At 30.3% G+C, this 17,389-nt stretch overlaps 2 protein-coding genes across 2 annotated transcripts; one reads left to right on the forward strand and one right to left on the reverse strand.

Moving 5' to 3' along the window:
* Positions 1–12,313: 12,313 nt before the first annotated feature.
* LOC103833494 (high affinity nitrate transporter 2.6) lies at positions 12,314–14,967 on the forward strand. Its single transcript, XM_009109576.2, has 2 exons — positions 12,314–13,621; positions 13,720–14,967. Exons 1-2 carry the CDS (start codon positions 12,785–12,787, stop codon positions 14,506–14,508), a joined length of 1,626 nt encoding a protein of 541 aa, XP_009107824.2. The 5' UTR covers positions 12,314–12,784; the 3' UTR covers positions 14,509–14,967.
* Positions 14,776–15,957, reverse strand: LOC103873223. The gene is made up of 4 exons (XM_009151648.3): positions 15,742–15,957; positions 15,414–15,625; positions 15,185–15,333; positions 14,776–15,100 (listed from the first exon to the last, which is right to left on the reverse strand). Exons 1-4 carry the CDS (start codon positions 15,791–15,793, stop codon positions 15,013–15,015), a joined length of 501 nt encoding a protein of 166 aa, XP_009149896.1. The 5' UTR covers positions 15,794–15,957; the 3' UTR covers positions 14,776–15,012.
* Positions 15,958–17,389: the final 1,432 nt, after the last annotated feature.

Raw genomic sequence — 17,389 nt, forward strand, 5'->3', positions numbered from 1 at the left:
GCAGCAACGAACGGTTGGGAGATACATCACATGGACGTGAAGACCGCTTTCTTGAATGGAGATCTAAAGGAGTTAGTGTATGTAACTCAACCTGAAGGTTTCGAAAAGAAAGGAGAAGAGGATCGAGTGTATGTGTTACACAAGGCTTTGTATGGGTTACGCCAGGCACCCAGGGCATGGAATGTAAAACTCGATCAGGTTCTCAAGGAGATGAGATTTGAGAAGTGCACGAAGGAACCATCAGTGTACTGCAAGACTGAAGGAGGAGACGTCTTGATCATTGCCATCTACGTTGATGATCTATTTGTGACAGGAACTTCGCTTAAGATGATTAGGCAATTCAAGGAGGAGATGTCTAAGAAGTTCGAGATGTCAGATTTAGGTAAGCTAACGTACTACCTTGGCATAGAGGTGATTCAAGGAGCAGACGGAATCAGAATAAAGCAAGAGAGGTATGCTCAAGGAATCCTGCGTGACACAAAGATGGAAGCGTGTAACGCAACTCAAATTCCAATGGAGGCGAATTTGAAGATCTCAAAAGCTGAAGATGAACAAGAGATAGATGCTACCGAGTTCAGAAGAGTCATAGGATGTTTGAGGTATCTGCTTCACACAAGACCCGACCTGTGTTACGCAGTAGGTGTTCTTAGCAGATACATGCACAATCCGAGAGACTCTCACGGACAAGCCATCAAACACATATTGCGATATGTGAAAGGAACAACAAACTACGGTCTGTTCTTCAAGAGAGATGGGTCAAGGAGTGTCGTTGGTTATAGTGACAGCAGTCACAACATTGATCTCGATGACGGGAGGAGCACGTCAGGACATGCATTCTACTACGGTTCATCACTGATTACTTGGACGTCGCAGAAGCAGCAGACGGTTGCATTGTCATCATGCGAAGCAGAATTCATGGCAGCAACAGAAGCAGCGAAGCAAGCTATATGGATCAAGGAATTGTTGAGTGAGATACTAAGCAAAGAAGGCGAGAGAGTCAAGCTTAGGATCGACAACAAATCAGCCATTGCTCTAACCAAGAATCCAGTTTTCCATGGAAGGAGTAAGCATGTACTCAAGAAGTATCACTTCATTCGTGAGTGTGTGGAGAACGGGCATATCGAAGTGGAGCATGTGCCGGGTGTTGAGCAGAAGGCCGACATCCTTACCAAGCCATTAGCAAGGATTATGTTCAAGCAAATGAGGAGCTTAATCGGAGTTCAAGAAATTGATCTCCCTAATTCAAGTTGGAATTAAGGGGGTGAATGTTGGATAATTCCAAGCTTGTGGAAACTTAACATATTATTAGATGTTTAATATGTTAAGATAAACACAATAAGGAAACCTAGAAATAGGAAAAGGAAGTTTCTATTTAGGTTAGGTTTGTGTTTTCCATATCCCACATGTTAAAGGGAATTGTCTTTCATATAAATATAGGTCTAATGGAGAGGTGTTCCATATGATCTAAGAGAAACATATTGAGAGCTTTAGTTTTGAGAAGTTTCTAAAGCTAATAAGAAAAGTTGTTCTTATAACTCTTTGTGTTTCTAAGAGATTTGATCATAAGGATGTGATTTTTTTGTGTTTTGTGATGTCAAAAGTATATGCTCGATCTAGTTTTCAAAACCAACGGATGAAGTTGTAAGGCGGGGCAAATTTTCAAAGAGAAACTGCGTTTTAAAATCATCTCCAAGAGTGCACAAAAGAAAAATCGTCTCCAAGAGATAGTTGATGATCTGTTGTCGGATTGTCGTGAGTTCTTGGTGTAAAGTTTGATATGAATGTTAAAGTGTGTTAGTTGTCAAAAAAAAACTGTGTTTTAAATCGCCGCTTAAAGTACGGCAAGTTTCACGTAATTATCAACGTGAGGTTGTTCAGCCAAAGAGGTGGGCGATGCTTATCGTGGTTTCTGATAGGCGTACTTAACATTAATTGATAATTATTTTGACTTATATACTATAATAGTACCTAAAGTCGTCTTTACTACTATTTAATAAAACCGTACAGATCAGAGTTCTTTTTATTTATTTTTTGTTCTATGCTGTGTTTCTCCTGACGTGGAGTATGTACGGGCCTCTGACTCTGATCCTCATCATTCAACACATCTGAAATGAATACGTATCATCTACGCCTCCTTTTTCTTGCCAGCTATAAATCTGTACATATGTCGAAGGTTCTCTTTCGTTACTTAATACTTTTAAAATTGATTTGAATATTTATCAAACTGATTTTATGTTAACCATTGTTTATGTTAATCATTTGTTTGCGTAAGATCTTTGCCATTAGTTTCTTAGAATTGGGGACATTTTTTTCTTACAATGCTAGATTAATTGTATTATGAAGTCTTATAGGTAAAAAAATTTTACACAATAAAAACTAGAAAGTGATACAATAGTAGGATCTAAAGTAAACAACACATTGTTGGCCAAAAAAAAAAGTAAACAACACATTTATTTGCGTAAGAGTGACTGAAATGTTTTATATAAAAGCTATATCTTTACTTTAGAATAATTTAATTTAAAAATAATATTCACACTTTTTATTGCTCCAACAAAAATCACTCATACAATAAAAGAATTTATGTTACTAGATTGATAATAGTAGAGTTAAAGAAATTATTGTATTAAAAGTCAATTAATAAAATTCATACTATCTTTTGAAGTTATCATTGTCTATAATAATTGAAACCAATAAAAATTATTGCGACCAAATTACGTTGTGGTAATCTAGTGGTTTCTACCGATGAGAAATCTCTTTGTTATTCTAAAACATAGGAGCAATTCTCTTCCAATGCAAATTGCTAGGTTCTCATGTGGCCAGCTGGCGTGAATTTCAATCGGGTTTTATATGTCACTAGTGGATAAACTTTCAGAAAATTAGTCGGTTGAATTTTGGTCCACCAAATATTCTCGGTTAAGAAAAAAAAATATTGCGACCACCCCACCAACAATACAATGGAGCAATAGTAAAAAGTAATTGAATAGTGAAAAAAGACGCCAAACTTATCAAGTGGGCTATGCTCATGTTCACTTTAAATCGAACACTCGCTTTAGTTCAATTATATTTTAAAGTATAGATCAGTTTGTGATAAATATTAAATATTAAACGAACTTATAACAAAAAGAAACAAGAAACTTAATAATAGCTAATGTGTTTCTAAAAGTAATACAGTATACATATACAACTTGCGAAAAAGAAATATTTTTTTTCAAATTTTAAAGGAAAATCAATTTCGTGACTCGACCAAATGGGATAGATAATACACAAAAGACAAATTGAAATCAATATTTTATAGTTATACAACGGACCGTACGATTTGAGAGGCCTTTAGTTAACGTCAAGTCTCAAACATTTGTATTCACCATTATGAGATTCATAAAAGTTAACAATATCCTGCTAGAAAATTTCCATGCATTAGGAAGACTCGTCATGGTTTGTACGTTGGCTACGCGTATGCAAAATGGACGCTAAGCCCGCGGTGAAAATGACACGTTATTCTTTGGGCTGGGCAAAAAACCCGCATCCAAAAAACCAAACCGAATCCGATCCGAAAAAGTAATATCAAACCCAAACCGAAATTGATTAAATATCAGAATAGATTCAAAATTTTGGTATTTAAAAACCGAAACGGAACCTGATCCGAAAATTAATTTACATACCTATATATATTAATTATTTTTAAATTTAATATATATTAAGAACATCAAAATATATAAAATATTATTAAGTAGTCCAAAATACTTATAAATATATACAAATAGTCAAAAGTACATGTCTAAAATAGAAAAAATATACTCAAAACACCAACAATACTTAAAATATCTATTGATTCTCAATTTAGATATTCAAACCAAACCAATTTATATGTTAATTTTAGGTACTTTGACATATGCTATTCAAAATTTATATTAATATTTTGTTTTGTTTATAGATTTTGAGAAAGTTAAAGTATATAATGAATTTTAATTTTTTTTAAATAATTTAAATGGGTTATCCGAATCCGAACCGAACCCACAAAGATCCGAACCGAACCTGAAACGAAATTTAGAAATACCCGAATGAAGCTGAAATCTTTGAACCCAAAAACTCAAAACCCGAATAGACCCGAACCGAACCCGAATGGGTATCCGAACGTCCATCCCTAGTTATTCTACATTATTTTATTCAACTCGTACGTAAAAAGAACTAGAGTCGAACCCGCACGTTCGTACATATATACATTTGTATAAAAAAAATAATCTTTAAAATATAAAACACTTTTACTTATGTACAAAAGTTTTATATATATTAAAATTTATTTTCTGAAATTATACTAATCATATATTCACCATTTATTTTATTTATTTACTTAAAAATGTAACATCATATTAATAATTTACTTTTAAACATTAGTGTTGTATGAATTATTACAATTTTTTTATTTATTAGGTTTAAATTAAATTAGCGGATATTATATTTTGAAAATATATTTTATTTAATGTATTATATTTTAGTTTTGTGTTTTGTTTTTACTATAAAATCTGGCGTAGATTGAATAAGGTAAAAAAACAATTGTTGCACAATATAAACGTATTTGGCTTTTACAAAAAAAAATTTCCTGTTAATTTTATTGTTTAGATTTATAATTTTTTTAGAGGATTTGCCAAATATGACTCAAAACTTGATTTTTAAATACAAAACTATACTCAAACTTGAATCAAATTACAAATTAGTCTAAAAACATTGTGAAATTACAACCAGTCCCTCGTGACCAAACAAAAAAACAGAACTCATTTTTACGAATATAGCTCGGGAAAATCGTCTGAGTCTTATAAGATACTGTAAGTCATCTAGACGACTTCCAGAGAAGTTTTCTAGTTTAGTTGATCTTAAAAATAATTTTTAATTTTTTAAAAAAATATTTGAAAAGTGAAAATTAAAATCATGTAATTATAAACAGTTTGAATAATATAAATTAAGATATAATAAAATTGAATAGTTTTCAATATAGATGAGTGAAAATAGTTAATCATGATATTCTTTGGCTTAGGGTTTGACAACATATGTTGTAGTATTGTATGTATTCTTAGGGTTAGATTTTAGAAAGCTTAAATGTTATTTTGAAAAATTAAAATTTTACCTACATGTGTTTATTTATGTGTAAAGTAAACATTTTTTAAGTTTAGTTTGATTTTATGAAGTGTTTAGTTAGTTAATTTAGTTTAGGAGTTATGTTTATGGTCTAGACGACTAACAGATAAGTTGTCTGGGGATAAGAAAAATTCTCTGAAAGTCTTCTAACTCCCGCTAAAAATATTTTAGTTTCTCGTTAAAAATATTGAAGTCTTATGGGCGACTTACAAGTAAGTCATCTAGTAATTCTTCTATTAGAGAAGTCTTTGAATCAAAAATATTTAATCTTATTGGAATTTTATCTCTATATATAAAGACAAATTTACACATTCTCGCTTTTCCTCTCAAATAGATGTAACAAAAATGGTATGCTCCTCATTCTAAAACTCTCCAACCTCTCTCTAACCTCTTTGAACTTATAAATACCAAACTTTATATCAATTTTTTGTTTTTGTCTCATGTCTTTTTCACTAGTTTATCTTGTTTTGCAAGTTTTTCATTACATGGTTATCATCTTCCACTCATTTAAAGGTAGATCTATTAATTTTAGATATGTATTTTTGTGTGATCTATAAAGGTAGATCTATCTAATCTTTCACTCATTTTCTCTGTTTTTAAGCCATTTGAACGTTTTTGTATATGCAGGTTTTTCAGATATGGATTTGGATATGAAGGTTTTTCAGATCTATAAGACTCTGGGACGACTTACATGTTAGTCGTCTAAAATATAATGCGCTAGAAGACTTCCAGGACAACTTACCTGGAAGTCTTCTAACGGAGTCTTCTCACATGTCTCTCTTTCATAACAAATCTGAGTGTTTTGGTAAGTTTTTATATCTGATTTTTTTTCATTTGGTAACTTCATGTTGCATAAAGTTCTTACTTTTTTTCCCAGACTAAAACTATAGAAACCCATTCTAATCTATTTAACTTGAAAACACCAAACTTTATATGAATTTTTCATTTTTGTCTCGTGTCTTTCTCACTAATCTACCTTTTTGTTACATGTGTTTTAACCAGATGGTTCTCATCTTCAACTTGGATATGTACTTTGTGTGTTCTATAAAAATAAATCTATATAATCTTCCACTCACTTTCTATATTTTTAAGCCATTTGAACATGTTTTGATATGCATGTTTTTCAAATCTATAACAGACTTTGGAAGATTTATGGGAAGTCTTCTAAAATATAATACGCTAGATGATTTTCAGGAAGTCTTATTTAGAAGACTTCCGAGAAGTCTTCCTATAAGTCTTCCAAAGTCTTCTAAAATATAATGTGCTAGAAGACTTTAATAAAACATCATTGATGCATATAACAATAATGATACTTAAATCATTAGTACTAACCATTCTACTCATTCATAGCAAAAAAACATCATTGATGCATATAACAATAATGATACTTAAGTCATTGATAAAACATTTTAAGAAACAAGTATATCATCCACTCATAGCAATAATCATCATTGATGCATACTTAAGAGATGGAAACAAACAATAATAACTAGTCAAAACATATCACAATCTTTACAAGTTTGTGTTGAAAAACTTAGTCAAATTTAGTAAAACTAAGACATAAAACATATTTTAAAAATATGAGTTTTACATATCTTTAAGTTACTTAATACTCTTAAAAATACAAGTTATTCAAAAACTAGCGTAGAAGACTTTCACAGAAGTCTTGGATCGGCTATAAACTTTAATAAACATTAATGTTGGTAACCTCATAAATATCACGAATTAAGTTATAAATTTTATTCAGTAGCTAAAATATTGATTAATAGACATGAATTAACAAAAAGTTCTTTATAGTTTTAGAGAAATTGAAAGTTTATTAAACATTGACGCAGACGACTTCCGTGGAAGTAGTCTGGAAGACATCTAGGAAGTCGTCCATTTAGGTTAGTTTTGCAATTGATTTTAACCTAGATGACTTACATGGAAGTTATCCTTCTAGGGAAAACGGGATAGTTTTGCATTTGACCGGATTATGTCAGAAATTTAATTTTTCCTGGACGACTTACACAAAAGTCGTCCAATAAAAAATTAAAAAATCAATATTTTGTTATACCTAGACGACTCAGGTTAGTTTTGCAATTGAAAAAATAAAACAAAAAAAATATTATTTTCTAGACGATTTAAACGGAAGTCGTCCGTCCGACGACTTACATGGAAGTCGTCCAAGATAAGCAAGGTTTGACAAGAATCTCGGAATAAAATCATGGACGACTTTAATGTAAGTCGTCGGACAGACGACTTCTGTGTAAGTAGTCTAGAAAAAATAATTTTTTATGTTTTATTTTTCAATTGCAAAACTAACATGGAAGTCGTCTAGGTATAACAAAATATTTATTTTTTAATTTTCTACTGGCGACTTATTCTACTGGACGACTTACACGTAAGTCGTCTATAAAAACACATTTAAAAGTCAATTGCAAAACTAACATCTGCATTAACCAGAAGACTTCCATGTAAGTCGTCTACAGCCAGACCACTTACATGTAAATTGTCTATAGCCAACGACTTACCTGTAAGTCGTCTGGACGAACAGATCTGGGAAAAAAAATTGATTTGATAGTTTCAACCAGTGAGATAACTTGTTTAGCACACATAATTTTTTTCCAAGCACCCAGAATCTCAAACAAAAGTGACCCACCAAGAATCGTAAGCTTCAATGGCCTATGAACCATAAACTTTTTAGAATCAAAATCTTGAGTTTTTTGGATGAATATGGAGAGAAAGTGAAATAGATGTTGATTTTAGTTCATAAGAATTGAGAAAGAAAGACTGTAAATCGATTTTTAGGTTCACTAGGAGCTTCAAATGGATTATTCATGGTGGTTGGTGTATTAATGACAATGTCAATATTGTGAATACTTGAGGAAGATGAAGGTGATAGAATAAAATATGCATTTTCGAAAAAGAAAAAAAGTGATAGCATTTTCATGAATAGTTTGAACTTTAAAAGTGAAACAGCAAGACAAAGTTCCAAAAAAAACATGGATTAATTTTGTGTTTGACTTCAATTTTTGAATCATATTTGCAAAAAGTTTTTATTTTGTATTAGAAAAATATCATTTATGAATAAATTTAAGATATTTTGTTAAATTTTAACATTAGACTTTTTTATGGTATATGATTTTAAATTAATAGATTAGATTCTATAGTTTTTTATATACAGCGGGTTACAATGGTAAATTGTATTTGTATAATGTTTTGATAGATATTTTGTAATATGTATGGTACAAGTTATTAATGAAACGTACTGACATAATTAAATAACAAAATTATATAGAACACGAAATTTGCAGTATACATATGCTTAATACTAATAGAACTAGGATAAGATCCGCGCCTTGCGCGGGATTAAGTTATTATTTTTATTATATTTTGGAGAATAAAACAATAGTTTGGCTTCATTTGGATTAGGGGTGTTCAATTCGGATATCGGGTTGGTTTCGGTTCGGTTCGGTTTTTTTCGGTATTTCGGTTAGTAAAATATAACTACTATTCTAAATCCATATTTATTTTGACTTTAGTCTTTCACATATTTTTGAAAGATTTCAACTGGACGACTAAATTGATCAGCCAATCTTATTGCTTTAAATCATTAGTATTTATATATATATATATATATATTATTTAGTTTGAATATTTATTAAATAAAAATTCATATGCGTTATATTTTATGATCATTTGTAACTTATTATAACAAAAAAAATAATCTATTGATCACAAAATTTTCAGAGTGGGAATATTCAAATTTCTAATAATATATAGACGTTTTGAAAAATTCAAAATATAACATATAAGAAAAAATATAAATGTTTTTATTATATATTTAATGTGATTTTTTAATATCTTTCAATAATATAAAATTAAAAAAAAGAACTAAGATACAAAAATTGTTATCAAATATTTATTATTCATAATAATTAATTTTCATATATACGTTAATCATATTAGGTAATTTTGTAGCTTCTAATTAAGGAAAGTGCAAAAAAATATTTGGTAGATTATTTATCAATTCGATAGTTAGTTTAATAAAAAATATAATGTAAGTTAAGATAGACCAACCTATTTTTCTAAGAATAGTATATTTTATATAGTCATTTGTTAAATGAGAATTTATAATCATACAGTTCTATGATCATTCATATCATTTTATAACTGAATATTTAAATCATCGATAACAAAATTTTCAATGTGAAATCTTTAATAAGTTTATAATTTATAAATGTTTTTGAAAATTCATTGAAAGTTTTAATATTAAAATATTTATGTAATCTTATGGTATATAGTATAATATATATATATATATGTTTTATTATTAAATTATATTTTTTACTCATATGGTTTTAAAATCATGTGTATCTTCTTATAATATTAAATAAAAGTTCATATTAATACAATTTTATGATCATTTGTAACTTATTATGACAAAAAATTAATCTATTGATCACAAAATTTTCAGAGTGGGAATCTTCAAATTTCTAATAATTTATAGACATTTTGAAAAATTCAAAATATAACATATAAGAAAAAATATAAATGTTTTTATTATATATTTAATGTGATTTTTTAATAACTTTCAATAATATAAAATTTAAAAAAAGAACTAAGATACAAAAATTGTTATCAAATATTTATTATTCATAATAATTAATTTTCATATATACGTTAATTATATTAGGTAATTTCGTAGCTTCTAATTAAGGAAAGTGCAAAAAAATATTTGGTAGATTATTTATCAATTCGATAGTTAGTTTAATAAAAAATATAATGTAAGTTAAGATAGACCAACCTATTTTTCTAAGAATAGTATATTTTATATAGTCATTTGTTAAATGAGAATTTATAATCATACAGTTCTATGATCATTCATATCATTTTATAACTGAATATTTAAATCATCGATAACAAAATTTTCAATGTGAAATCTTTAATAAGTTTATAATTTATAAATGTTTTTGAAAATTCATTGAAAGTTTTAATATTAAAATATTTATGTAATCTTATGGTATATAGTATAATATATATATATATATATATATATATATATATATATGTTTTATTATTAAATTATATTTTTTACTCATATGGTTTTAAAATCATGTGTATCTTCTTATAATATTAAATAAAAGTTCATATTAATACAATTTTATGATCATTTGTAACTTATTATGACAAAAAAATAATCTATTGATCACAAAATTTTCAGAGTGGGAATCTTCAAATTTCTAATAATTTATAGACGTTTTGAAAAATTCAAAATATAACATATAAGAAAAAATATAAATGTTTTTATTATATATTTAATGTGATTTTTTAATATCTTTCAATAATATAAAATTTAAAAAAAGAACTAAGATACAAAAATTGTTATCAAATATTTATTATTCATAATAATTAATTTTCATATATACGTTAATCATATTAGGTAATTTCGTAGCTTCTAATTAAGGAAAGTGCAAAAAAATATTTGGTAGATTATTTATCAATTCGATAGTTAGTTTAATAAAAAATATAATGTAAGTTAAGATAGACCAACCTATTTTTCTATGAATAGTATATTTTACTAGGTTAAGACCCGCGCCTTGCACGGGATGAACATTATATATATAAATTATTTTATATATTATATGTTTATAACATATTATGAAATAATAAATATATATTGAATAATTAAAAAGTCATTATCTACTACTTATATAATTAAATTGGTACGAACATATAAATAAATTTTATAAATCGGAAAAATATTTTTTTCTATTTGATAAGATATATAAATAAATTTAAATGTTAGTAACATATATATGGTATATTTTAATATTAATATTTCTTAGATGATGCTTTTTACTCATATTTGTTTTTATCATTTGTATATGTTACAGCAAAAAGTCTAAATTAGTGATAACAAAATTTTCACAGTAGAATTAATGGTTTAAGTAATTTATAATATTTTTTAAAATTAAGTTGTCAATATTTTTTCAAATTTTTATCAAAAAAAATGTTCAAAGTAAATTTCAAAATTAATATATTTATGTTTTTTTATATGGCATATAGTTTAATTTAAAATGATGCATATATTTATATATCTTTTATTTTTGATACTTATTAAATGAGACTTTCAACTTATATTATTTTTTAATTATTTGTATCATGTCATAACAAAAAATTTAAATCATAGATCACAAAATTAGAATGTGAAACTTTTAAAAGTTTTAGTAATTTATACTCGTTTTTAAAAATTCAAAATATAATATATAAATAATTTTTTTAATTTTTATTATATGGTTACTATGATTGTTTAATTTGTTTTAATAGCTTAAAATTAAACAAATATAATTATAATACACACTTATTTTTATCAAATCTTTATTATTTAAAATCATTAATTGTCATATATATACTTTAGCCACATTAGGCAATTTCGTATTCTTATTTAAAGAAAGAACGAAGCACATTAATAATGTATTTATTGTGGTTTAATAAAAAGTTTATTATATATTTAGATGGACCAACATATTTCTCTAAGGATTCTAAGAATCATTCTAGTGATGACACGTGGCTACAAAAAAATGTTGCAATGCTTCTCAAATAATATATAGGGGATATAGTCATTTATTAAATGAGAATTTATAATCATACAGTTCTATGATCATTCATATCATTTTATAACTGAATATTTAAATCATCGATAACAAAAGTTTCAATGTGAAATCTTTAATAAGTTTATAAATTATAAATGTTTTTGAAAATTCATTGACAGTTTTAATATTAAAATATTTATGTAATCTTATGGTATATAGTGTTTAATCTATATATATATATATATATATTTATTTTATTATTAAATGATATTTTTTACTCATATGGTTTTAAAATCATGTGTATCTTCTTATAATAAAAATGTTAAACCATTGATCATTAATTTTTAACATAATAATTTTAATAGTTTTAGTCATTTATTGTCGTTTTTAAAAATTCAAAATATAACATATACGAAAAAATCTAAATTTTATTTTTATAGCTAATTTGATTGTTTAATTTATTTTAATAATATAAAATTAAACAAAAAAATGATGGAGGAGATATAAATTGTTATCAAATTTTTATTATTAAAATCATTAATTGTCATATATATATTAGTCATTTATGGTAATTCCGTAGGTTTTATTTAAGGAAAGAAAATATCATATCATATCATTATATCATATAGTTTGACCAACTTATGTATCTAACAACATATAAAAATTGAATGTGGACCTACTTATTTTTCAATTGAATGTAATTGACTACCTAATTGAGTGCCACCTATGCATTGGGACCTCTTTTAATTAATACAAAATTGAGGTTACATCTTTTCAAATGTTTCTCAATTAATATATAAGGGATATTCTCATCTCCGTGTGAACTAACTACATAAAAGTTTCGGAGGCAATAAACTCCAAACAAACTAAAATAATAAAAAACTAATTATTAAAACTCCACAAACCAATACGGCAATACCCATCACGTCCATATGAGATCTCCAATTCCCCTATAAATACTTTGCAGCTTCTCTTTTCCAACTTACACCGAAAATAAGAGAAACCAATAAAGGCCCCAAAAGAAGAAAGAATCTTTGTTTTAATTTCTCCCATTTTCTAATTAGAACAAAAGATCAATGGCTCCCAACCATTCTAATGAAAACGGCTCTATAGGGAGCTCCTTGCATGGAGTCACGGCAAGGGAACAAATCTTCTCCTTCTCCGTTGAAGATGGCCCTTCGTCTCAAGCCATCCGATCAGATGATCCGACGGCTAAGTTTGCCTTGCCCGTTGACTCAGAACATAGAGCAAAAGTGTTCAAACCACTCTCATTCGCCAAACCACACATGCGAGCCTTCCATTTAGGATGGATCTCTTTCTTCACCTGCTTCATCTCCACCTTCGCGGCCGCACCTCTGGTCCCTGTCATCCGTGACAACCTTGACTTGACCAAAACTGATATAGGAAACGCTGGAGTCGCATCCGTCTCTGGCGCCATTTTCTCAAGACTCGCTATGGGTGCTGTATGTGACCTTCTAGGTGCACGTTACGGCACTGCTTTTTCTCTCATGCTCTCAGCTCCAGCTGTTTTCTCGATGTCTTTCGTAGCTGATGCTGGAAGCTACTTAGCCGTGCGGTTCATGATTGGTTTTTGCTTAGCGACATTCGTGTCATGCCAATACTGGACTAGCGTTATGTTCACTGGAAAAATTATTGGGCTCGTCAACGGATGTGCTGGAGGGTGGGGAGATATGGGAGGTGGCGTGACTCAGCTACTCATGCCAATGGTCTTCCACGTCATTAAACTCACCGGAGCCACTCCTTTCACGGCGTGGAGGTTCGCCTTCTTCATCCCCGGATTTCTTCAGATCATTATGGGCATTCTAGTCCTCACTCTCGGCCAAGATCTCCCCGACGGTAACCTCAGTACTCTCCAGAAGAGTGGTCAAGTTTCCAAAGACAAGTTCTCCAAGGTAATTACAACAAACTACATGTATAATATAATAATAATTAATATTTAAGATATTCGATTCTAATGACATGATTCCCTGTTATGATATTTATTTTATAGGTTTTCTGGTTCGCTGTGAAGAACTATAGAACATGGATCTTGTTCGTTCTTTACGGATTCTCTATGGGAGTTGAATTGACGATCAACAACGTTATATCTGGATACTTCTACGATAGGTTTAACCTAACGCTTCACACAGCCGGTATAGTAGCAGCCAGCTTTGGTATGGCAAACTTCTTCGCACGTCCCTTCGGTGGTTACGCCTCAGATGTAGCTGCACGACTTTTCGGCATGAGAGGACGGTTATGGACCTTGTGGATCTTACAAACCGTTGGAGCTCTCTTCTGCATCTGGCTCGGCCGTGCTAGTTCACTCCCTATAGCTATATTAGCCATGATGCTCTTTTCCGTTGGCACACAAGCCGCCTGCGGAGCCCTCTTCGGCGTTGCACCTTTTGTTTCACGCCGTTCTCTTGGCCTTATCTCTGGATTAACCGGCGCTGGAGGAAATTTCGGGTCGGGAGTTACTCAACTTCTTTTCTTCTCCTCATCAAGGTTTAGTACAGCCGAAGGACTATCGTTGATGGGTGTTATGGCCGTCGTGTGTACCATTCCGGTTGCATTTATCCATTTTCCGCAGTGGGGAAGCATGTTCTTGAGGCCATCACAACACGAAGAGAGATCAAAGGAGGAGCACTATTATGGAGGGGAATGGACAGAGGAAGAAAAGAGCTTAGGACTACACGAGGGAAGCATTAAATTCGCTGAAAACAGCCGGTCAGAGAGAGGCCGGAAGGCAGTGTTGGCTGATATTCCAACACCGGAGACTGGAAGTCCGGCTCATGTCTAGTGAAGGATAATCACGTTAAGTCTTTTTTTTTTCCACATATAAATAACCGTCAAAGTTAGCTTTATGTTTTCTTGTTTTGTGTTTACTATTCCGAAAGATGTACCGAGTAAGATCCTGACTTGATAAGTGAGGTTCAGTGAGCCCGGCATATGTTTTATATGAAAAAGCCATGTCTTTTTAAAAGTCGTACAAAAGTCAAATTTGTTGTTCAACCAATATATCAAGTACGGAAAAAGAGACGCAACTAGTCATAACTTAAAAGAGTCTACATGAAGAAACCATTATTCCTCGGGGAGAGTCGTAGAGATAGATATAAAGAAAGACGAAAGACAAAGCAATTGACTTTAGTACTCTTTACGTCTCAGAAACATATCGCATTAACCGTATCTGGAAAGAGTAAGAAGAAACTAAACTAATATTCAATGTGAAGAACTTAAATTTAGAGAGTTTTCAAACAAACATTACAAGAAAGCTATGCTATGAGATTTTTATCTGTGAAAGGCGCTAGAAGCTTATCTTTCCACTTCCACCACACGTTATACAAGATCGTGTTGATGAACATTTAGTGCAGTAGCTCCATTTCTTTGGAAGCCTAAGAAAAAATGTAATTTTGTTGAGAATAAATGAAAAAAAAAACCAAAAGAAAGATCAATGAAGAGAGTTTAACTATTATTACCCGGCTGTATATCGGGTGGCCATGTTCTTTGAAGCAAGTCTTGCTTTCTCAGCATTTTCATCAGATAGTTTCTTCAAGACAAACCCTTCACCTTTGCACTCAGAACAGATTCCTGAACCGCCACAAACTTCACATTCTTTCATAGAAGCCTACAGTTCGATTTAGATATGAGTTTCTTAGTTTCATGTGTCATAATACAAAAAGAAAAAAGAAAAAAAAAGCAAAAGACCTCGGCTTCTTCGGAGGCTTTGGTACTTCTCCGAACAAGAAGAGTGGCTGCAGTGCCAACAACCGTGGCTGCAATCGCTACAGAAACAGCTGTTTCAACTAAAGCAGGAATGGATGTTGATGAGGATGATGACCTCCTTTTAGGCCTTTGATGTGAGGAACTTTTCATATCAAAGAACGAGACTGAGTTTAATAACCTCACATCTTTCACACCTACCACAAAACAAAATAAAATGAATAACGAGAAACATGGTAAATGTACGATTCCTGCGAATTTTACAGAACTGCATCAGGAAAGAAATTGAGAATTGGGGTTATGTTAAGCTTACTAGAAACAGGGGAGGGACATGAAAAAGATCGCAGCTTGAAACAGAGCTCCATCTCAACTGAGATGTTTTAGATTTTTTCATCTAGTCACTTGGATTCTTGTTTATTCTCCCAAGTTCAGAAACCTTATCTTTTTCTTTTATCTGTCTCATTCAACGGCTGAAATTCTTAATTCAAATAACCAATACTGAAGTTTAATCGAAGGTAAACCGAGTCAAACAAAAACTGTTAACCGATCAATTTGACTGTATATAGTCCTTTCTATCGCGAATTCAACCAAAGGATGGTAACTAAAGCCGCTAACTCCTTTACCACTACGTTAATTCAACGCTGATAAAGTGTTTCATTTTTCACTTTTTATTTTATTTTGATACTTTATTTCTTACACTAAAATGAAACAATGAATATTATTACTTTATATTTGATGATATACTGTTTACTTCTTCAAATTTTTAGAGATGAATTTTATTTTTTGAACTTTTACTTGTTCTTATGAATTTTTATTCTTGAACTTTTACTTATTCTTACTTTTTGATAAAATAAATTATAATAGTTAATATAACCCGATTCATTTATAATATTTAATTATTATTTTGTCTAATTATAATACTAAATATAGTAAAACAATATTTAAAATAAAATATAAATCATGTAACTACTATTTAAAATGAAATACATGATTAATAACAACAAACTAAATATAAAAACTTAATACAACATAAAATAATCTAGTAAAACACTTTTTGATCCATTAAAATCATTAAAATGTTGCCAACATGAAGTTGATGTGTGAAGAGGTTGTTGAGCTTGCTGCAACACAAAATAAGATGCATTGTTTTGTCACTGGTGATGGCTGAAAGTTGGCCCTCCGATTTGCAATGATTCACGCCCTAGAACTCGGTTTCACCCATGTCTAGTATCAGAATTCTCAAAAACTAATTAAAGTAATCATCCCAAAGCATCAATCGCAAAAACTATAGAATTCTCACTGATATTAGTTCACTTTCTTCATCGTTTAGTTTCTGTCGTTTCACTTATCTACCAAAAGCTTCTAATGGGCATGCTGACACAATTACTAAGGCGTATCTTTTAATTGTTTTTGGCCTGTTTGTTTAAACTCCTATCTTAGTTAATATTTTAGTTGAACACAAACATTGTAGCAGTAACTTATTGTGTTTGTAGATTTGTTGAAAGAAAGAACTGTTCGGTTTAAAAAAAAAGGCGATTTGGCGATTCTAAAGGCGATCGGGGTTTTTCAATCACCGCTGGCTTCTCCGGCGGCAGTGATGGGTTCTACGGAAGTTCAAGGCGATCCTCCACCTCTGGTCACCTCGACGAGATCGTGGGTTGCGGTGGCGCAGAAGAAGCAGGTTCTACAGATTTACGAGATCGACATAACGACTTCGGATGGAAAACAATCAGTTGAGGTACCTTCGAGATTGTTTAGAAAGAAAATCCATTGTGGGAAGATTTTGTTATTGCGAAGTTTTTAGTGACGGCTCCACATATTGCGAAAGTTCATGTGATTCTAAACAAGATCTGGGCGTTTGGTGACAAAGATCAGAAACTGGATGTATATGAAATGGATTCTACTATGATGCGAGTCAGGATTACAAACTCTAGAGTAAGGGATAAAGTGGTGAGGAGGGT

The sequence above is a fragment of the Brassica rapa genome, chromosome A01, assembly GCF_000309985.2.
Source record: "Brassica rapa cultivar Chiifu-401-42 chromosome A01, CAAS_Brap_v3.01, whole genome shotgun sequence".
Classification (NCBI taxonomy): domain Eukaryota; kingdom Viridiplantae; phylum Streptophyta; class Magnoliopsida; order Brassicales; family Brassicaceae; genus Brassica; species Brassica rapa.